Genomic DNA, 24,339 nt, shown 5'->3' on the forward strand with positions numbered 1-24,339 from the left:
TCACTTTAAAAATGATAAACACATTCATGGTCCATTTTATACAACTACATATGTATAATGAATTAAACTAGAACTATGTTTGATATTTCCCTTGATGAAATCTATTGCTAGTGTTTGGTAACGTTGAATTATTGAGAGTGCCAAAGAAGAAAAATTTCACTAGAAAAGGAAACCTTATGTCCCAATATGAGGAAGTCATATTTGAGATGACATCAAAGTCAACATGTAGACATTGTTATAATATCAAGTTCTCTTATTATTGGGTCCAACTAGTCCGGAAAATATTTATGTGATATTATCTACGTTGGCTCAAATTCGCACCACTTCTTTACCAAAAGACCTCACAACTATCCTTACACTCTATATCTAGCTTTATATTAATCTTTTCAGCTATCAATGTGAGACTTTGTTCGCACACCTAACAATCTCTCTCGAGAACTAAATTTCACATGACGCATCACTAAAGTCCACGGGTCAATTCCGAGATAACTGGGTGCCACGCACACAAAGGCGGAGCCAGGATTCGAATCTTGTGGGTTCGGGGTTTTAATTCTTTAAAATTACTGGGTTCTTAATTAATAATTTATACATATTTGACAAAAAAATTATACAAATATATGGTTTGGACAAAAGCTAATGGGCTTGGCCGAACCCACGCTCGAAGGGCCCTGCACACACATGGCCGAGTATTTATCGTCGTTGAAGCCCAGAACTAACTTCTTCTTGTGCGAATGCATCGCCAATCTACCTTTGGCATGGTAAAAGTAAAGCCGAGCCCCACGCCATTTCCATACTCACGTCACTACATTGATGTTGATGCCAGTTGTTCGACTAGCATAGCTCAAAAATACTTCTAACATTCTGTGATATTGTTCATGTTGGGCTACGCTTGCACGGTGTTCCAAAAAATCCTTCACCGCAAGAATATCCCCATACCTTATAGTATGTAGTTTTTCAATCTATACAACTATCAATTTGAGACTTTATTCACACACCCAACAATTATTACTAAAATTCTATCTTCCCAACAGGTTCTTCACCTTGCGATTACTATATATAACCAAATTAGCATTAAACATGTGGAAATTGATGCTGAATATTGTTTTGTCAAGGTATAACATTTCCCCCGATGAGCATTTTCTTACATACCAAATGCACCTAAACCAAATATTTTATCCATTTTGAATATTTGTAGACTCCAACACATAGTTGAGATTTAATCCCATCGACCCAATGAAAGATGTATTACAACAACTCATGCTAATATTGGTTTTCTAGTTCCGCAGAATTTGATAATTATATCATTGGCATAAGAAAAAACTGTGAAAACGTAGTTATTTTTCAAGTCTCAACAATATCTATCATGGCCACTTTTGTGATATGAATTCCTAAAAGGAGAACCTGATTGACAGCAATAAGGATGCCATTCCTAATGTATTAAAGGCCAATGATACTACTTTAATTTAGTGGAATGAACTGTTTGTTTTCTTAACTTTCCATTACTTAATCTTAATCATTGACAAGAAATTTTATTATACGTCAACATTATATTCTTTTGGCACTTCTTATCTCAAAAGTCAGCAGGGGATTCCTCTTCCTATATAAGGAGAATAAAAGCTGCCAACTTAACCAACATATATCTTTCTTTGTAGTCTTAGAGAAATGGAAAAGATGAATGTTGAGATGGATGAGAAAAAGATGAAGGAATCAGTAGATATTGATGAGGAAAAATGGGTGTATGACTCTTCTGTTGATTACAAAGGAAGAGTTCCTCTCAGGGCTTCAACTGGTGGATGGAAGGCCTCTTTCTTGATTATTGGTAAGAAAAAATTCATCTAAGAAATGTCACAAGCACACAAAAGTTTCACTTTCCTTTAAATCTCAATGATCAAGAACAAAAAGTATACAAATTTGTTTTCTTTAGTTGCAAAGTTTTCGGTTTTATCTTATATCTACTGACAGTATAAGTTACTTACTTTTTACGCAAACGGTGAAATTTGACCTGTGTAGAAAGTTACTTGCCTTATTTGTCAGGTTACTAATTTCTCTTATTAGGGTAGTTATCTTTATTCACCTTTTATATGACTTGATAGTTTGGCAATATTTATATTGTCACATAGAACCACTTTTATGTGGGTGGTGAAAGCAATTTCAGGTAGGAACCAATTTGTGTCTTTACTTTTTAAAAATTTGATCTATGTTTGTCTTTAATGGGAAAGAAAGATTTCCACATCAAAGGATTTTCAGAAAGCAACTTCCTTTAGTGGGGCATGTGCATTTGAAGCACTCAAGATGCACTTACTGTAAAAAAATAAAAATAAAATCTTCTCCTCTAATATACCTTATTATCTCTAACATACCTTATTATCTCTTTTTGTGCTGTTAAGTTCCTTAAACAGAAAGCAAATTACATGTGCTGGATGTTTGATGATTTTTTCTTTCCTACAAATGATACGTTGAGGTGTCTTTTTTGGTACTCTTTCGCATACTAAGATAAGTTTAAATTTCTACATACTGATGGTATAAAAGTTGTTTACATTATCAACTTATTTAAAAGATAATTACATGTAACTATCTATAATAACCGGAATTAGTAACCTGAACAATAAGGCAAGTTAAATTGCACTTCCAATAAGTTAAGTCTTACTAAGATTAGCAGAAGAAGAATTAGGCCCCCCCAGGACTTGACTAGTCAGTGATTCCTCTGTCAGTAAAAAGAATAATAGTACTCCTCTATCCCAATTTATGTGATACACTTTCCTTTTTAGTCTGTCCTAAAAAGAATGATACATTTTCTTATTTGGTAATAATTTAACTTTAAACTTTACTTTTCACGCTTAACGAGATGATATATAACCACACAAATATCTTTGGCTTATTTTAGACCACAAGATTCAAAGTCTTCTTTTATTTCTTAAACTTCGTGTCCAGTTAAACTATATCACATAAATTGGGACGAAGGGAGTAATACACTTTTGAGAAAAGACCCTATTTAATGAGAACCACTAATTTTTGGGCACTGTAGACTAAAGTTATCAAGAAATATACTTTTTTGATAACTTGATCAGAGTTTGGTAACTCATTGGTCCTCTGTTAACCTCCTCTTCTCTTTTTTCTGAAGTTGAGTGTAGCCACTGAATAAAAATTTATGGTCACTAAAATAACATAAGACATATTCACAGCATAAGTTCCAAATGCAGTTGTCCTAGATTCCACTTCCCAGTGGCCTAAAACCTTAGATAAGGGGTATCTAAGAAGCAACAATTTGTTCTTAATACATTTTTTTTCATCTTAACTATCATATCTTATAAGTGAAAAGCAAACTTGATTGCCACTAACAGTGGCGGAGCCAGGATTTCTGCTGAGGGGGTTCAAAATATAAAAAAATAAATATACGAAGAAGCCTAAGGGAGTTCAACATCTACTATATATACATAAAAAATAATTTTAACCTTGTAAAAACAGTATTTTTTTTCTGCCGAGGGGGTTCGGATGAACACCCTCGGCATAGTGTGGCTCCGCCACTGGCCACTAAGTAAATCTTTATGAAAAAGTTTACCACCATAATGAACCACAATTATATGTGATTAGACTTGGTAAAAACTAATTAAAGATGATAATCCACCCTCCAGGTGACATTCTCAGTAAATAACCAAAAATGATAAGCGACCTAAGGTTTATGTAGTCAACTAGTCATTTTTTCACGTGTCTCTACCGGGCCCCCGGTAGTCCTGCAATTTGTACATGAATTCCTTTGTATCTGTTTTTTTCCTTGTTCTTTCAATTAAATAGCATTTCCGTTGCTTTTCGAAATGAAACCATATTCTTAAATTGGCGGGCTATAATTAGATATTTATTTGTTGAACATGGCAATTGTACATCTTGTGTCCTTTATTATTTATTATTATGTAGGTAGAGAAACTTATGAGATTGTGTTTGAATATAACAGCAATTGAATTCGGTGAGAGGCTAAGTTATTTTGGAATAGCCACAAGTTTGATCATATACCTAACAAAGGTCATTCATCAAGACCTCAAAACTGCAGCAAAAAGTGTGAACTACTGGACAGGAGTTACCACTTTGATGCCACTGCTAGGAGGGTTTGTTGCTGATGCATATTTGGGCAGATTTTACACAGTTCTTGCTTCAACTATTGTCTACCTACTGGTAATCACAGTTTATTCAGTAATCACATTTTGAGCTATTCATAGATACCAAATAGTGCCATTAGTATTAATAACGTAAGGTCTAGTCCTCCTTACTTGCACTTTCCTCTTTGAGGTTTTTGATTACTCCATTAATAAAAGTCCACTCAGGCACGCTGCCTGATTGATAAACAATCAACTTCAAAAGTGAAATAAGCTAAAATTGGTCAAAAGAACTTGACTGCTACTTCCTCTTTACCCTTTCATAGGACACTCTTTTTTTTAGTCCGTTTGAAAAAAATTAGTTCTTTTTATATTTGGAAACTTTTTAAACTTCAGACTTCTAATTTTACCCTTAATGACATGCTCTTATAGCCATAGAAATTCCATGACATGTTTAAGTTTATAAGACCACAAGTTAAAGGGTGCTTTTGATATCTGTCAAAAGTTGGTCTTTCTTTCTTAAATTTTGTATTCAGTCAAATACTGCCATGTAAAATGAGACAAAGGAACGATATTTTTTACTTAAAAGATGGGAGATTACCTTTTCTGGAAATCCTACTAAACAAACATTACACAAATTTTGATCCTAGAATCAGTGAGTCCTTCATACTGATTGGTTAACCAAATTATCCTTTTCTTATGAAACAACTAATATAATCTCTTTTATCTGTTGCTACTTAAATCAGGGCTTGCTTCTCTTAACAATGTCCAGTGTGGTACCTAGCTTGAAACCCTGTGGGAATGATGACCTCTGTCAAGAACCAAGAAAGGTCCATGTAGTGATATTTTTCTTTGCCATCTACTTAATATCAATTGGTACTGGAGGACACAAGCCATCTTTAGAGAGTTTTGGAGCTGATCAATTTGATGATGACCATCCTCAAGAAAAAAGGAAGAAAATGTCTTTCTTCAATTGGTGGAGTTTTGGACTTTGTTCTGGTGTACTACTTGGTGTAACTCTGATTGTTTATGTACAAGATCATGTTAGTTGGGCTGTGGCAGATTTAATCCTCACACTAGTTATGGCTTCTAGTTTAGTCATCTTCTGTGCAGGAAGGCGGTTCTATCGTTATCGAAAAGTTACTGAAAGTCCCTTAACAACAATGCTACAAGTTCTTGTTGCTGCAATCAAAAAAGGAAGTCTTCCACATCCTATTAGTCCTGCTTATCTACATGAAAATCAAAAGTCAGAAACTAATAGAAGGAGGCTGTGTCATACCAAAAGCCTGAAGTAAGATTTCTACTTAGTCTTGAATTACTTTGATTATAATATTTCTATATATTTCCATTTTTGGCCCGTTGGCCGAAATTAATTACGGGCGCTATCCAAAATATACAAAACATATACACTAATTATGTATCTTATCTGTATATTTATGTATATTATATGTATATTATACATATACAAAATCTATACATTTGTTGGCTATCATTTTCTTGAGTTGTCCAAAAATATAATTTTCCCTATATTGTATATGATACTGAAAACCATATTTCCACTCTACTTGTAGGTTTCTTGATAAAGCTGCAATCTTTGATGAGACACAAGATTCAATAGAGCAGAAACATAATCCATGGAAACTTTCAACTGTGACCAAGGTGGAAGAGTTGAAGCTACTTATCAACATGATTCCCATTTGGCTAACCACTTTACCATTTGGCATTTGCCTAGCACAAGCTTCAACATTTTTCATCAAACAAGGTGTGACACTTGACCGGAAGATCACTCACGATTTTGAGATCCCACCGGCTTCAATGTATGGCCTTGGAGCTATTGGCATGATACTAACTGTCACTATCTACGACAAAATCCTCGTACCTCTCCTAAGACGAGCAACAGGAAACGAGAGAGGCATTAGCATTCTTCAAAGGATCGGTGTTGGAATGATCTTCTCAATTGCAACTATGATCATTGCAGCTTTGATTGAGAGAAAAAGACTAAACATTGTTCAAGAAAATCTACTTGAGGGCTCAATGTCAATGAGTGTATTTTGGCTAGCCCCGCAATTTCTTATTGTTGGTATAGCAGATGGATTTGCGCTAGTGGGATTGCAAGAGTATTTTTATGATCAAGTACCTGATACAATGAGAAGTTTCGGCATTGCATTTTACCTAAGTGTGATTGGTGCTGCAAATTTCATGAGTAGCATATTGATCACAATTGTGGATCATGTCACAGAAAAAGGTGGCAAGAGTTGGTTTGGAAAGGATCTAAATAGCAGCAGATTGGATTATTTCTACTTCTTGTTAGCTGCAATAACAGCAGTGAATTTGTGCATATTTGTTTTAGTTGCAAGGAGCTATTCCTACAAGAATGTGCAAAGTAAGAGAACTTCAGATGTGGCTAATTGTTACGATGGCGATGATCGTGAAGCAATGGCTTAGAAGATTGATCTGTAGTACATTATTGAATTAGTATAGTCATCAAGCTGAGAAAGCAAATTTACCCTGTACAATATATTTTGGTTCTTAAGAAGCAATAAACTCTTCCTTATAGAAGTTTGTTCCCTAGTATATTACTAAATTTAGTAGTTCTCAAGCTGAGAAATCAAATTGTTGGCTTGCAATTAGTCCCCTGTATGATGCAAGGCTGTATTATACTCTGATCTGCAGTACTTTAAATTTTGTGCTTCAGCATTTTAAGCGCGGCATAAACTAAATTTCGCTCGCCATAGTTAGCTTTTAGCTTCGGCATACGTATCATAACATACCACAAGATACGCCGGACAAAGCAAAACTTTCAACATTTAATATAATTTGAAGAAAATCATAAGTTTAGATTTCGCTCAACATAGTTAGAGCTTCGACATATGTATCATCACATTTACACAAGTTATGTCGGAAAAGGCAAAACTTTCAACACTCAACATAATCTGAAAAATTCTACACAACTTATGACGCATAACTTAATTCCTACAAAACTTGTGCCGAGCCAGGCAAAAGTTCAGTTTCGGAAGATAAATATATTACAGAACTTATGGCGAGCCAAGCATATCTAGATATTTTCGTTAATTAAGCCGCAGAGGCAAAAATTAAAGACCATAAATATGAGGGACAAAAATTAAAGACCATCCAATGAAGGGAAATCCATGCAAAAATGTGTAATTATTTGGGCAATTTGCAGGATTGCCCTTCACTGGGGGTGGTCTTTAATTTTTACCCCTCAAAATGGTGGTCTTTAAATTCTACCCTTCATGTAATTTGGCACTTGCAGAATTACGCCGTGCAAATGCAAATTCTATTTAAGGTAGAATTTTGTTGGGCAAATTTGCAAATGCAAAGTCTACCTTGTGATTTTTTTTTCTTTTAACTGAGCTGGGGTTAGAACCCACAACCTTGAAGTGTTAGGCAAGGGGTAAAATTTAAAGACCACCAATTTGAAGGGCAAAAATTAAAGACCAGCCCAAATAAAGGGCAATCCGCGCAAAAAAAAAGTAATTATTTCAAATTGGCCTTCACCTCATTATGGGCTAGTCACCGAAGAATGGCCCAAGTAAAAGGCCTAAGATCTTTAGTTAACCAGCGACCCAAAAGTCCAAAAGCTTGATACACAAGAATTACCAAAATACCTATGAATGTGTCATGACCTTACAAAGAAAGGTTTAAGTTTTAACCACCAGCAGCAGCTATTGGTTCTGAAAAGGCAAAAAAAAAAAAAAAAACACAGTCGAAACAAGATATCCTTGTTAAAAAAGGAATACTTTTAATCCAATGGATTCAATCAAAGTAATTGGTCTGGAACAAGCACTCAAATGTAAGTATAAATAATAATTGGAATTTTTCTTAAATCTATTTCATATTGCAAATATTAAAATAAATATATGACGAAGTAGAACTATCTCTATCAAGATAACATGTTCATTCTCGGTACATAATATAGGATCCAATTGTAACAAGTCAGACAGTCATACTCTAGGAATACATAAACAAAGAAATTACACAGTGGAACTCCCAAAAGAATATAGAATGGCCTAGATATCTAACTCTGAATTGTTCGGATTACTCTAAAAAGACCACTAGGGTAAATTCAATTTTTGTAATAAATATTAATCCTAGTTTATTATTTAATACGTTTCATATTATCTATCTTTACTATAAAAATCTAGGGTTTAGACTTTGACATAGGAAATTGCTATGACGTAATGTGACAACTGCCACCGATCAATAACTTCAGCTTCATTTCAGTCTTCCACTACAGGAAGAACCTATAAATTCTCTATTTACGATGTTAAGCACAATCTATTTATAGTATTATTAATGTGTTTCTTCATGAATGATTCATTTTTAACTCAAGAATAAGAACTTTCCCAATGTCCATATCTATTTGGCAATGTTAATCGAACAGATACAATGGCCCCATAGTCTATCAATAGCAAAAACTTTCTATCAAATGTTTACTGATTGAAGATGGTCAATGGTTAGGTTATCTAGTGGAAAATTCAAAACCTAACAAACCTAGGAGTAGGACAAGATAGATGCTGACCAGGAAAAGCAGACATTTGGGCCTACAACCAGGCTTGTTGTGGGCCACATCCAGCTTGTAAAAACAAATTACACTCATTTGGGCTTCTTATGGATCCATGTACCTGTCCCAATCGCAATTTTAACGTAATTGTCTTGACTTATGATCAAGATTTTTCTGCCTCAGAGGTCCCATTTTCATGTAATAATGTCAGAAAGAATGATGTCGCATGCCTTTGCTATTTATCTGAATCGATATGTTCTCATATATAGTCAAAAGAAATACAACTGATTATGTGACTTTTGTACAATGAATTCATGCACTTAGTTGAGTATTAATGAAGGGTTAAGAAAGATTCATGGTCCTAACTAAACTTGACATGTGAAATAATAGTTTCATATGTTGTGTAAAATCATATGACTAGACTGACTTGCAAGTTATAGGGGTCTCGACCTGCTATGTGGATATGATGGCAATTCATGCTAAATTTGTTTAAGTGGTGAATCATGTACTGAATTTCTACTGTGTACTACCTTTTGGTAGAAGCAGGATGTTTTGATCATTTCTTCAAGTCTTGCAAATATTTGAGACAAGTTATCCCTTTATAACTATACTAGCAATGCGCGCATCGCACCTTGACATTAATACTACATTCACTTTAATTATGTCTTTAAGGTTTGTATTTTGAAAATAACTTTTAAAAATATTCTAATTGTTATTATATATAGCAAGATATACAAAATGTATTTTATGTACTATCACTTTAGTTACAATTAAAAAATAGAGTTTAAAATTTAAAAACATATGATGGAATTAAGTCTTTGAGATGAAAAGAGTCGAATTTTTTTCTCATTGTCATGACAATGAAAGTTGTTCATCGATGTGAAAAAGAAAATTAATAAGAATATGAGGGAAAATTAATATTTTGAAAAATGGCGTTTAAAATTTAAAAACATATGATGGAATTAAGTCTTTGGGATGGAAAGAGTCGGACTTTTGTCTCATTGTCATGACAGTAAAAGTTGTTTATCGATGTGAAAAAGAAAATTAGTAAGAATATGAGGGAAAATTAATATTTTGATTCTAGATTTATTTTGATTCTAGATTTTTCTTTTAAATTCTTTAATATCTTATATGTATACCGACGTATTGTTATTCATTATAATTAATTAACTATTCAGATCCAAACATAAGAATCATTATTGTATATATTGAATTTTTTAAAAGCAAAACTAATAAAATATTCTTATTAAATTAATTAAAAAATATATTATAATTTTTTTATACTAACAATTATAGATAAAAAGAATTGTTACAAAGAAATCAAAATTAGAAAGATATAATAATTAGGGAATGCAAAGGAGAGTAAAATAAGTAAAGTATTGACAAAGAAGGAAAACGGGGATAAAAGTCACTCCCTCACTTCACTTTCACTTGTCGACGTTAAAAAAAGAAATTTTTGTTCTTCTTATTTTATCCTTCACATTAATTACTTTTTTTCAAATCATTTTCTGAGGCTATTGAAACTATACACCAATAAATATGGATATTATGATAAAATATATACTTCATTTATTAATTCTTAAAGAACGTGAAAAGTCAAAAGTGGACAAGTGAAAGTGCATGGAGGGAATAAATATGTGTAGGAGAATTAAAATTGAAGTGCATACATGTATATATGAGAAGAGAATAAATACTCAGTACTATGACATAAATCCAAGTGGGATAAAAAAGTAGTTGGTTAAACTGTACAATTTATATAACTTTTGGTACAAATTTTCATTGCTATTGTTCGTCCTCTCTCCAATAAATACATTCTAATCAAAATTGACTATTTTCAAGAACATTTATTACTACGGGTAAGATGGGAAAGATGTAATTAATTTTATCTTGATTTTGTAAATGAACAAGTAATTTGGACATATATTTTTAATAATGTGGCCAAGTAATATGGGAAAAGAAATTTTTGTTCTTATTATTAATTTTATCCTTCACATTAATTACTCATTTTCAAATCATTTTCGAAGGCTATTGAGGCTTACACCAATAAATATTAATATTATGGTAAAATATATACTCCCTCCGTCCCAGATTACTTGTCACTTTTCCTTTTGCAAGCCTCTTAAAAAATCATAGATAAAAGATGTATTTTACTATCTTACTTCTATCTCTCTCCAATAAATACATTCTAATCAAAATTGACTATTTTCAAGAACATTTATTCCTAAGGGTAAGATGAAAAAAGTTTAATTAATTTTATCTTGGTTTTGTAAATGAACAAGTAATTTGGACATATATATATATATATATATATATATATATATATATATATATATATATATATATATATATATATATATATATATATTAGTAATGTTAAGTACTTCATTTATGAACACGGAGGAAATACATATGTGTCAGAGAATTAAAATTGAAGTGCATATGTGTATACATGAGGAGAGAATAAATATTCGAAAAGTAATGTTGAGTACTTCATTTATGAAATAAATATGTGTTGGAGAATTAAATTTGAAATGCATACGTATATGTATGAGGATAGAATAAATATTCGACTATGACATATGTCCACGTGGATAAAGAAGTAGTTGGTTAAAGTGTACAATTTATATAGCTTTTGGTACAAGCATTCATTGCGTGTATAATTTTAATGTTAAGTACTTCATTTATGAACAAGTAAAAGTGCACGGAGGAAATAAATATGTCTCAGAGAATTAAAATTGAAGTGCATATGTGTATACATGACGAGAGAATAAATATTCAAAAAGTAATGTTGAGTACTTCATTTACGAACAAATAAAAGTGCACGGAGGAAATAAATGTGTCGGAGAATTAAATTTGAGGTGCATACGTGTATACATGAGGATAGAATAAATATTCAGTACAATGACATATGTCCACGTGGGATAAAAAAGTAGTTGGTTAAACTGTACAATTTATATAGCTTATGATACAAGCATTCATTGCGGGTACATTTTTTAAAGCTTTTGGTACAAGCGGGGGTAGCTGTGTTTGTACCCCTACCGCACTTATATATACTAGAAATTTATTATTAGTGAGTGCTCCAGGATTTTTTTACTTTCATTTTGTAATCAAGAAATCGTCGAGGGCCACTAGCACGCGATTGAAACTCGATGAATAATGAGTCCATCCTTTTATCCTTCTCCACTTAAATATTGGGTATTTTTCTGCAAGACAGGATTTAAAGCCGTGGCATTTGCCTACCATGGGTGGTTCTAGGGTCTCCCAAGGGGATTCGAACCCCCTTGGTTGAAAAATTACTAGGTTAAAGTTATCTTTTACGTATATATAGTAATTGTTGAATGCCCTTGGCTTCTTTCTGTATTTATTTTTTCATATTTTGAATTTTCTTGATGAAAATTCTGACTCTGCCATTGACATCTAATATATCCAAACATAACATGGTGCGTTCTTTTCACTAAACTAAAGCTCTGAGCGCTAGAATATGTTTCCACTTTTATACGTTAGTTGGCATTTTGCTTATTTAAAAAAAAAAAAAAAAAAAAAAACTGAAACAAAAAACAGAAATTATATTGTCAGTTTTTATAGAAATTGAACAAAAAGAATTCCGCACAGATGCAGGTTTTTGTTGAAAATTGATTGAAATAAATTTTCAACACGTTTTGGAAACAAAAGCTAACATTTTAGTTTATACTTTGAATTTATGTTAGATTTTTTTTTTTTTTGGTGATTTTATGTTAAATGATCAAGAGAAGAGTTGCCTTTCGTGTGACATTGAGTTTTAGTAGTTTTTTTTATTTTCTTTGCCTCACTTACCTTGATTCTCTCCTATTTCACCTCACTCCCATGTATTCAACTAAGTGAAGTTGATTAAAACAATATTATGTTTAGTAAGTATTAATTAACAGGCTGCTCATCAATCATATTGGACAGAAAGGAGAACATTTCTAACTAATCTAATTCTAGGAGGAGCATTACATTTATAATTAGGATTACGAATAGAGTTAAGTTTGAATCGGATTCCTTCATTTTTTTTTTAAAAAGGAGAAATTTTTTAATCTTGTGGTCTTTTAAAAATCTGTATAATGTTCAAAATGTCCTTTGAATTTAAACATGTCATGTAGAATGCAGTGGCAGATCTAGCACATATCATGCGTGGGAGTCCAGTAAATATTAAAACCAACTAATTATGTATAAATATTTCATTCATTTTGAATCCAATTATTATTGTATATTAACTTGAGATCTTAGTAGGAACCCATAAACTTCAAATTCTGAATTTGTTTCTGTTAGAATGTTGAAATTAAAGGAAAGTATTTTTTAAAACATACTAAAAAGAAAAGTAAGGCAATTAAACTGAAACGAGAAAATACTACTCTCTCCATCCCAATTTATATTATGATATTTGACTATACACAAAATTTAAGGATAAAAAGAAATTTTTTAAAATTTATAGTCTAAAATAAGCCACAAATTTATATGGCTATAAATCATCAAAATAAGAATAAAAGGAAAAAAATTATAATTATTGCTAAATCTAAATATATATATATTTTTTCAAACTTACTTTTTTTTTTCAAACTTACTAAATTAGGATTTAATTATATATTCTGCCAAAAAGTAAAAGGAAAGAAATATGAGTAGGAAAGTAGATGCAATAACGACGGATTGGAAGAGGGAGTTGAAATAGCAGTTAGTGGGCTCTCTGGGGAGTTGGTAGGGAGTGTTTTTCTCGAATGGGCGGGGGGGGGGGGGGAAGCGATTTGCATGATTGCCCTTATTTGGGGGTGGTCTTTTTTGTCCCTCAAATTTGTAGTTTTTAATTTTTGTCCTTCGCCTAAAATCTCTGGATTGCGGGTTCGAACTCCTGCTTAATTAAAAAAAAAAAAGGCAGAATTTGTCTGCAAACTCTACCTTATAAAGCAGAGTTCTACTTTATGAGGCAGCAACTCTACCATTAAGGTAGAGTTTGCCTTCAGGCAAGGTAGAACTCTTCCTTATCAGGCAGAATTTGCCTCCAAACTTTGCCTTCCGATTTTTTAAATTTTTGACTGATAGAGGTTCGAACCCGGAACCTCAGGGTATTTTCGGTCACTTTTTTAAACGAAGGACAAAAATTAAAGACCAACAATTTTAGGGGGGAGGGGGGGAATTAAAGACCTACCTTTGAAGGGCAATCAGCGCAAAAAAAAAAGTGAATAGAGCCCTACGCGGCGCGAATTCGGATATAATCTGGTTCCAATGCGGGTACAGGACACCAGGTGTGAAATCAAAAAAATAAAAAGAAAGTGGGCTCTGTGGTTCTATTTAGGCTTAAGTCATTTGCTGCCACCCGAACTTATCTGCATAATTCACTTAGACACCTTAACTTAGGCGTTCCGATTGAACACCTACATCCACTAAAAACTATACTATTAAACAATATTTGCTGATGTGGCAAAGTATGGATAATACACATAGGACAGGTGCGTGAAATTAAAGGCATTATTTTGCCTATTTTACCTTTTTTTTTTTTTTTTTTATTTTTTTATCTCTTCTTCTTCATGTAATCTCCTTTCAGCCATTGCAATCGCCGACGCCACCGCGACGCCACGGCCAACCATTTTTCTCTTTCCCCTTTCCTCCAGATATGCTGCCATCGACGATACCACCACCATCCACCCTTCTCCTTCCCTTCTTTCTCGAGCAATTTATCTCCTCTGGACCACATCGTTTTCCTCTAGATTTGCCACCTTATCTCGTTCACCAGCGAAAATGGAGATGCCACCACCACCATACCTCAATCTCTCTCCTCCCTCCTTCTCTTCTGCTAAAAATTAGTATCAAATTTAAACCTAAAGCCAAAACAGATTCAAAAACAAGCTTAAAAAAAAAAAATGTGAGGAGATTTTGGTTTGAAAGAACAAGAAGTGTTGATGAAGATGAATTGGGACAGCAGTGGCGGCAACATGTTTAGGGTTTAGGTTTAAAATTATTTTTCCTTTTTTTCTTATAATTATTTTGGACTCAAATGCCACATGTCGTCTTTTAATTAGTCATTTGCCATGTCACCGCGAGTGTATAACACACATTATATATTTTTTGTTAATTATCAAAAAAATGTTTAATAGGTACAAATTTTAGTGGGTGTAGGTGTTCAATTGGAGCCTAAGTTCAAGTGTCTAAGTGAATACTGCGGACAATTTTAGGTGGGGCGGATGACTTAACCCTTCTATTTGACATCTCTCCGTTCCAATTTAAGTGTCTTAGTTTAACTAGACATGAAATTTAAGAAACAAAGAGAGACTTTTGAATCTTGTGGTTATAAACTTGTCATGTCATGAGATGTTTGAATGTTCAACTTACTAAATATTGAAAGAGACATAATTCCCTAGATTGTCACCTATGTTTAAGGAATTCCTTACAAAAATCATTTTTGTTATATTTAGGACAATAAAGTTACTAAAGTATCACTATTTTTCTGAAAAAGTACCTAAACACCTCAAAAACCTCATTCTCTTCTAGTTGACATGCCATGTCATTGGAACCTCATATTTTTAATAATAGACATATTTAACTCAGCAAACCCATTTAATCAAATTCATATTTTATTATCATTTGAATATGATCCGATTAAAAAGCAGCAAAGGAACAAACCACATGTAATCTAAATGAATTAGAATTAAAAGCTGAAATTTTTATATCTATAGATAAGTTTTAAAAATTAAAATATAAAAAATCTAAATTTGAGTTACTTTAGGGCTTTAGTTTAATATATTGCTAGATGTTAACATGACAAGTTGGATTATCTATATTTAACATGAAATAAATTAAGAATATATTATATTTTATATAAGACTAATATATAATATTTCACAAAAAATAAAAAAATAAGGGTAATAATATAATATTTTAAAATAAGTATTATAGTAATGAAAATTCTATACCTTTTGCATGTGAAATAACAAGACCTCGATGGTAAGGAAATGGAAATATCAAAAATTTACACTCTACGTATTTAAGGATAAATAAAAAATATACACTAACTTTATTTTTTTTAAGTATACGATTCAATTAAATTTTTTAAAAGGTAAACCGATACGAATATAATCTTTGTGTTATATGTGTAATTATTCTATTTCAATATGGAAAGAACATATTATTTAATGTTGAAAAAATATGCTATTTAAAAAACTTGAACTTGAATAGAAAGATTAAATAACTTGAATTTTCATTTAAACTGAAAGATAATATATTTGAATCGAGATCACAAAAATTCTTAGATTTGAAAAAATGGCTTAATAGAAAGTATGGTTTGATTCTTTTGCTGCTTTTTAACCGGATCATATTTGATTGACCGTAAAATATGAATTGGTTAGATGAGTTTATAATTAAATATGTCTATTATTAAAAAAGATGGAGCTTTAATGACATGGCATGTCAATTAGGAGAGAATGAGGCTTTTGGGGTGCTTAAGTATTTTTTGAGGAATATAGTGATATTTGAGTGACTTTATTGTCCTAAGTGGAACAAAAGTAATTTTTGTAGAAAATTTTCTAAACTTGAGTGAGTCTAAGAAATTAACTCTTTTTTTAGGACAGATAAAAAAATAAAAAAATAAAGTAAGACATGAATTGTGACGGAGGAAATACTTATTTACGTAGCTGTCTTCTGGGTCTATTACTCCTAGTCATAATTGTGAAGGTACTGAGCAATGAATTATGATCTGACACCATATACTTAGATCCCTATAAGTAGTTGAGACGTAATTACAGTACTTTTAATACTACAGCATCGTCATGCCCACGTCCCTCTAATGGAGTATTCATAGACTAAACTGTACCCGTCACTGCATGTATATCTTCTGCAATATCTATGTGTAGTTTAGGTGTTGTCAAAAGCAAATGGTGACTGATGCTTTAAGCCTTGAATCCCCTCAATATATATTTTTTTAGTTTTTCATCCGGTATTTGATAGCTATATTAAAATTCGATTATATTTGGATTCGAACCCGTAGGGTCCATTCAAAGAAGCGCTTCCTGTCAAAAAGAAAATTCATAGTTACAACTCAAATTCAAAATTTCTGATTAAGAAAGCAGCATCCTCATCTACCGCACCATATCTTTTGGTGTGTATCCACTCTAGTGTGAAACTAACTAACGTCATTTTTATGCTAGTATCAAACGAAATTGACTATCCACTGATACGTGTTGAATAATTCGAGTTAATTCCGTTGATAGTCATTCACGGATAAAAATAAATCAATAAAATTATTTTCTGCGTAGTTATTTTATATCATTAAAATTACTTAATTTTTCATTTATTATCTCATAAAATAACTCTTGCGAGAAAAAAATCTAGAAATGACATAAATGATCGCTTAAGTTTGAGAGTAAGTCTAAGATTGCCCATAAATATACCTTTATACATATCAACACCTTTAAATTTATCAAAATTACGCATTTCCGATCTTCTGTTAATACAGTAATTAAACTAAGTTATCTAGAACTTAAATACAGGTAACTAGCTAGTCATAGAAAGTAAGAATATTAACTTAAAAAATAGAGAAAATTACTTATCATAAGTATTTAAAACATGTTGAGATATAGAGATACTTATCATAAGTATTCATAACATGTTGAGATATATAGATACTTCATGTTGCAATTCATGTGAAGTACTTTCCTTTTTAGTTTATCTAAAAAAATGATATTCTATTTAGTTAAAAATTAATTTTAAACTTCTTATTTTGACCATTTATGAGATGATTTATAAACACAAATATATATATATATAATTTATTTCAGATCACATATTTCAAAATGTTTTATTTTGTCATTAAACTTTGTCCAAAATCAAACAACATCAAATAAAATTGTGTGTGTGTGGGGGGGGGGGGGGGTGTTAGTATAATTTAGTCAGTGAGTACAGGAGAGAGAGGTAAAGTGGGTGCAGTGTTGCAACAACAAATTTATCTAAATACAGTACTTTTGATGCATGAAACATAAATTTATATATAAAAAATTAGTAAAACTATAATAAATAATAGTAAGTCAGCACTAAAATCCTTAGAAATATAATGAGCCCAATATTTAAATTTTTAAAATTTAAATTCATAAAATTTAAAATTGAATATACAATCCAACATAAAATATTACGCGACACAATCATATTTTCATTCTATATAGAATTATACAACGTTATACTTGGGGAAACACATTATACATAATGTATCAGCATTGTATAAAAGTGTATAATACTATATAAAAAGTATTTATACACAAAAATGGACTAAACGGTGCAACAAACTCACAATATGGGCTATTTGTCGCAATATTTTCTCCGAGTAGACATGGAGCGTAAGTTTTCCTTTAAATTTTGAATCCCCCTAGAAATATAATTTATATATCTATTGGTTGATATAAGATTGCATGGTGTAAAATGACAAGGACTCACGGGGCAATACAATAGTGCCCCAAATAAACCCCCGTATTTGCCGTTGGTTCAGTATTTTGTTTTCTTTTCAGTGTTTCAGTCATTTCCAGCTTTTTCTTTCTACTTTTATCACTTCTTCTGCAAAATCATTTCAATTTATGGGATGGAGAATTGGAGATAAGCTCCAAATTAGCAACATGACCCATTTGCATGCCCCAGTTATAGACCGCCTTCACATCAAAAAAAAAAAAAAAAAAAAAATGAGGGGGGTGGGGTCTCGGTGACGTACTAAACAGAACTTCAAAGAAAAAAATAACTATTCACGCCGTTTGAATTTATGTGAGTTTATTTTCTTTTTTAATTCATTTTAAAATTTGAAAATAATTGATTTCATGTGTACCAATTTATGTGGCACCAATTCTAGAGTTAAATGAGTTATTATATTCTTTTACCACAATTTTTTCATATTTGTGACGTATAATTCTTTTTAATGTAGTTTTTAAATATGCAAATTGAATTTTAGAAAACTGAGACTATGTCTAAATTCATAGTCAAAATTATTGTGCCACATGAATTGAGACAGATGAAGTAATTAAACTTATCATTAACCCTAAATTAGAAGCTTATGTTATATGTTATATTTAAGATCACAAATTTTAAAAAATTTAAGAGCACACAAATGTTATATCATTTATAAAATCACAAATGTGAAAAATCTTCTTTTATATTTTATTCCCAATTAAATATGTTCTCATAAATTGAGCAATTGAAATATTTAAAGATGCTTCCTTTATGAAAGATTATCGTGATTTTTTTTCCAAGGAAGCTTAAAAAAAATAAAATCAAAGGCCAGCAAATTAATCACGTCGAAAATGTCGCAATGCATAATTATATGAAAGTTCCGTTGTACATAAAAGTCTTTTCGGACAACTTTGCACATGAATTACTAGTACTTTTTTGTCCATATATATTTGCTGCGAGCAAGGTACATAGAATCATTAAGACATTTCATTAACCACCTTTTGACCCACAAGTACTTAATCACAAAGTTTGACTGCTTCCATTTATATTATTTACCGGAATTATATGAAATGTTCAGTATAATCTGAATAAAAATTAGGAAAAAGGGTCAAAAATATCCCTTTATTTTGGAAAAAGGGCTAAAAATATTCTCCAAACTTATTTTGGGTCAAAAATACCCCTCCCATCCTTAAAATTTTCAAATATACCCCTGTCTTGACGGAAATTATCCCCCAAAATAACCCGAAATTATTTTTGAAACCCACTCCATCATTTAAACCCCGACTCAACTAAATAATAACCCATAAAATCCCCTTATTCCCCCAATATGTAGGCTTGAAGTTTGAGGGAATTGGGGGAATAAAGGGATCTTATGGGTTATTATTTAGTTGGGTCGGATTTAAATGATGAAACAGGTTTAAATAATGATTTCGGGTTATTTTGGGGGATAATTTCCGTCAAGACAGGGGTATATTTGAAAACTTTAAGGATGAGAGGGGTAGTTTTGACCCAAAATAAGTTCGGAAGATATTTTTAGCCGTTTTTATAAAGTAGAGGGGTATTTCTGACCCTTTTCCCTAAAAATTAAATATGTTAGAAAAACTCTAACCGTGTATTACTAGTGCCAAACAGAATGAATTCTTTTTTTTAAATAACGGTTGATCGAAGTTTTTACTCTCTTGAATAAAAAGGTTTTTCATCTAAAAATATCTTGTGTTATTTATATCTACTATAGGGGCTAGTTAAAGCAGTTCAAAGAACTTGTTCATTATACCTACATTCAACTATTTACTACTCCAGTACTTAGTAGGCGTTTGGACATGCGATTTGAAATCATAAGATGAAATCAGCGTTTGGACATGCGATTTCATCTCATGGTTTCAAACCATGAGATGAAATCTCGAATCATCCAAAAAGACATGATTTGGGGTTTCAAATCACATCCAAACTGCACCTTAATTAGTTTAAATTTTGAAGTCGAAAAACGGTTAGGACACTATTCACCTTTCTAGTGTCTAGAACTAGAAGAATAGAAGGTGCACTAAAACAACATGCATCAATAGAGTGTACAATAAATTTGCAAAACTCTAAGGATAATGACTTTACCTTGCTAAGATTGTTATAGGCACGGGTGTTCACGATTTGATTAAAAACCGAACCAAATCGATAGTTGTTTGGTTTTAGTTTGGCTTGGTTTCTAATTTTACAAACCGATAATATTTGGTTTGATTGTTTATTAAATACAAACCAAGGAATAAATCGAACCGAACCGACAAAATAATATACACAATTTTGCAATTATTTATATATAGTATATTATTTTTACAAATAATTTTGAATACTTTGTTTATTTTTTTATCAATTTTTTTTTTTATCTCCATAAGGCTAATGAACTTTACCCCTTAAACTCATTTCTTAGAAGAAATTCATGAATCCAAACTCATTCATTCAAAGAAAAAATTATGAGATTACCCTAAAAAATTGTATTTTTTATAAACTTTGTTCACTTGATTAAAGCTTATAGATCTTGAGATATTTTCTTTATAATCAATGAAAATTATAGCTCCCATAATAAAAGGATAATAACAAATTATAAGTTAAAAAATGATGAAAAAGTCTTCCCTAGTCGTAGGAAAAAAAATACCATTAGGTTTCTTAAAAATTGAAAAATCAAAACAAACTAACAACAACCAAACCGATGATTGTGTATTATATTTGATTTGATTTAATTTTAATAATTAAAAAATCAATTAAATTGATTTGATCGTGATTTTGATAAAAAATTGACCCAAACCGACCTATGTACACCTTTAGTTACAGGTTTGTCATACGGTAAAATTTACCTCGTTTACTATAGTTGCTGAGAGTGACACTTCATGGAAGCTGACACCGAAAAACCACAATTATATTAGGTCAGAACAGAATCCAAACAAAAAAGTTAACATGAAGTCAGGAACTAAAACAAACAAACAATACTAGAAAAAAGGTAGCTCACCATTCTCGTGCGTTGGGTCTAGTTGAACTGTCACTAAATTGAAAAGGTAGTCACGAGGGAGTTGATCTCAGCTTACTCCACATAGCAAGGAGACGTTTGGTAGTAGCCGGTTACAAGCTAAATTATTTATGTATTAAATTTTGTATAAATAATAGTATTATGTTTGATAGCATTCTTTTTCTATGTTAAAATTTACATCCTTGCTATCCCCGAATACTATCCTTGCCAAATGACTCTTTAGTGTTTCCACTTTTATCTTTATTTCTTTAATTGGGTTTCCACCTTGATTTTATGATTTGGCCTTTGGGAGAAGCCAAAGCCCAAAAGGAAAAGAATATTTTAAGAATTTTACTTTTAATTGTTGGAATCCCTTCAAACATACCTTTGTGTGGTAGCTAAAGATTGAAAACTAACCGAAATCAACTTGTACTTCAAACTTTTTGAAAAGGTGAATCAAAAAGAGAAAAATAAAACTTCCCTCCGTAAGTTATAATCTCCCTCCCTATCTCTTTCACTTAACTTGCTCTTTTTCTTTTACCAAACTATGAGACACAGTGTTGTAAGGGCTCGTTTGGCAATGCCAACATACTTCTTATTTACATATATACACTTAAGAGAAACTACAAAATCGAAGTAGAAATGGATTCTTCTCCTACTTGGCAGTCGTGGTGTGCCTTGTTTTATTTCTTTCTTTCTTGATTTTTGTGGGTAGATGGAAAATATAGTCAGCATGAGAAAAATGAGAGATTAATTAGACGAAGGAGGTGCCTAAATACAAACAATTTAGATATTTAGACTTGTTGTTTTAAGAGAATCAAACAATATAGTCAGCATGAGAAAAATGAGAGATTAATTAGACGAAGGAGGTGCCTAAATACAAACAATTTAGATATTTAGACTTGTTATTTTAAGAGAATCAAATAATGAAAATGCCACACATGGTATTCTTGAGTTTAGCATATTGCTGACTAGGATAACTTTGTTAGGTGCAATAATTAGTTGGTTAGTCGTGTCATGATTAGTTTGTTAGTGGTGGCATTCAATTAAGTTAGTTTGTTACAAAGCATGTGAGGTGCACGTGTATATATGTGTATATAGCTGATGTAGATCAGTGAGTTCATCATAATCTCCTCGTCTCTCATCCAAATTGTGACCTTAAAATTGATTGAAAACAGTCATCAATGGCTGAATTTAACAGGTATATAGAACAACAACTGGATGTTGAAATAGACAAATTTTATCGGGTGTTACGTGATAGAAGGTTGCATACCAAAATAATGTATAAGTTCTATAGTATAGTTAAAAGGCCAGCTAGTAATGTTGTATGAGAGTAACTGTAAGGCCGCAAATTAAAGCCCAACACACACATCCACAAAATGGGTGTTGTATAGATGCGAATGTTAAAAAGATGTGTGATCATACAAGATTAGACAAGCTTAATAATGACCACATTTCTTAGAGAATGCAAGTACCACACATTAAGACAAATTGAGGTAAGGTTGCTTGAGATAGTTTCGTCAATGTCATACATCGACCTCTAGAAGTATCGGTTCATTGGTGCAAAATCATTGTGAGTGGAAGTGTTAAATTGAAACGAGATAGACTTAAAATTACATGAAAGAAAGTTATTCGAAAGAACTACAATATCTTGAAATTCATGCAAGCTTAGGAGAAGATGAGTCATAGTGAAAGAAAAATCTACTAATTAGTTGAGAATATATTTTAGCCATGCGAGTATGTTTGTTTTAGGTTCTATGCATTTCAAGTGTGTTGTTTATTCTATAAGATATTTTATGATAATAAAAAATATAAAGGACTTCTAATACTCTTTATTTTTGCATAAAGATAGTCTCAGATGAATTTAACTGAAAAATTATTATAAGTGAAGATTCACTCCAACTTATTAATTTGGAATTGCGGTGTAGTTGTATTAGTGTGTGTATATATATATATATATATATATATATATATTTTTTTTTTTTTTTGGGGGCGGAGAGATTGGTGACTTTTTACATCCACTCTTATAAAATAGCTAGTATTTTTAAAAAAATATTCTTCCCAAAAGAATAAAAATAAATTACTCTTGTGGCTCTCTCATTTCCACAAAAGCTTTCCTTTTTTTTTTTTTTTTTTTTCCAGAATAGTATTGGCTAGGCCCCAAGTAATAAAGGACAGGCATATATACTCAAGTGTGAAAGGACATCTCTTTATGTGCTACATAGAATTCACTATTTGAAACACTCAAAATTCAAATTTACTGCGCCCAGCAAAGATTGTATACCTGTTTTACGTCCAAAGTTAGGGAGTACTCTTTTATGAGATGGAGAAAGAGAGTACCTTTCCACTACAAAAAATCATGTCTAAGCTGGTTAGTGAAAGATATGTCCACCAATGACACCTTGATCAGGTGCCACTTGCCTTTTGGGGAAAACATGACAAAGGGTAAGTTTTACCTGGTCAAATTCACCATACATCACTAATCAATGCTAAGTTTACAGTTAATTTGGAGACTGGTCCCTTCAGAACTTATATTTATACTCTCTCCGCTTCAATTTATGTGTGAACCATTTAATTAGATACGAAATTTAAGAACGTATAGACTATATAAGACTTTTAAACTTGCGAAGCCAAAGGAGTCACATATATTTTGTGTAGCTGTAAATTTTGTATCACATATTTAATAAATCATTGTCTTCAAATATAGAAAGAGGTCATTTTTTTTACATGAACTAATAAGAAAATAGATTCATATAAATTGAAATGGAGGGAGTATGATTTTCACTTTTTACTTTTTTAAACTGGTTTGAGAGGTCGACAAAGCTACAAAAAAATTACCATGCCCTATAAGGTTGCTACCCTCAATGCATCCCAACCTATTCAGGTGTATCACTACTGCTACACCACCCTAAACTTACCATCAAACATGTGCCCCCAAACACCTGCCACCATCGCCACTACCCCTGCTGCCTTTGTCATGCCCACTAACCAGCTCTTAAACTCGCCTCCATCCCACTGTCCAGCCCTCTCTCATCGTGACGTCACTAGGTATCAAAATAACATTAACAAATGTAAATCATTTTTCGATTGCTTGGCTCATCTCACTCCCACCATCACACCCCATGTAGAGAAATATAGCAGAAGAAAAGTAAATCGATGAGACCTTCTGCTAGCCCAAGATCATTAACTAAGATCGGAAGATTCAACTAAAGAAGAGGAAACTATAGAAAGGAGAACTTTGAAATGGAAGAAGGCTCTCTTGAATTGGCTTGAATGATTTTCAATTGGGTTGTGTTGGGTTG

The 24,339-nt window shown here is 31.9% G+C and overlaps 1 protein-coding gene across 1 annotated transcript; it reads left to right on the forward strand.

Moving 5' to 3' along the window:
- The first annotated feature begins 1,486 nt into the window (after nt 1–1,486).
- LOC132057085 (protein NRT1/ PTR FAMILY 5.6-like) lies at nt 1,487–6,647 on the forward strand. Its single transcript, XM_059449524.1, has 4 exons — nt 1,487–1,819; nt 3,950–4,167; nt 4,835–5,379; nt 5,660–6,647. The coding sequence occupies exons 1-4, from the start codon at nt 1,663–1,665 to the stop codon at nt 6,531–6,533; spliced, it is 1,794 nt and encodes a 597-aa protein (XP_059305507.1). The 5' UTR covers nt 1,487–1,662; the 3' UTR covers nt 6,534–6,647.
- Nucleotides 6,648–24,339: the final 17,692 nt, after the last annotated feature.

The sequence above is a fragment of the Lycium ferocissimum genome, chromosome 5 (assembly GCF_029784015.1).
Source record: "Lycium ferocissimum isolate CSIRO_LF1 chromosome 5, AGI_CSIRO_Lferr_CH_V1, whole genome shotgun sequence".
Taxonomy (NCBI): domain Eukaryota; kingdom Viridiplantae; phylum Streptophyta; class Magnoliopsida; order Solanales; family Solanaceae; genus Lycium; species Lycium ferocissimum.

Excerpts from the sequence above, each read along its gene's own strand:
- LOC132057085 (XM_059449524.1), top strand. The coding sequence starts at position 1,663 with ATGGAAAAGATGAATGTTGAGATGGATGAGAAAAAGATGAAGGAATCA. Across the intron at positions 4,168-4,834 it reads CAACTATTGTCTACCTACTG|GGCTTGCTTCTCTTAACAAT; the intron begins GTAATCACAGTT and ends TACTTAAATCAG. Across the intron at positions 5,380-5,659 it reads TGTCATACCAAAAGCCTGAA|GTTTCTTGATAAAGCTGCAA; the intron begins GTAAGATTTCTA and ends CTCTACTTGTAG.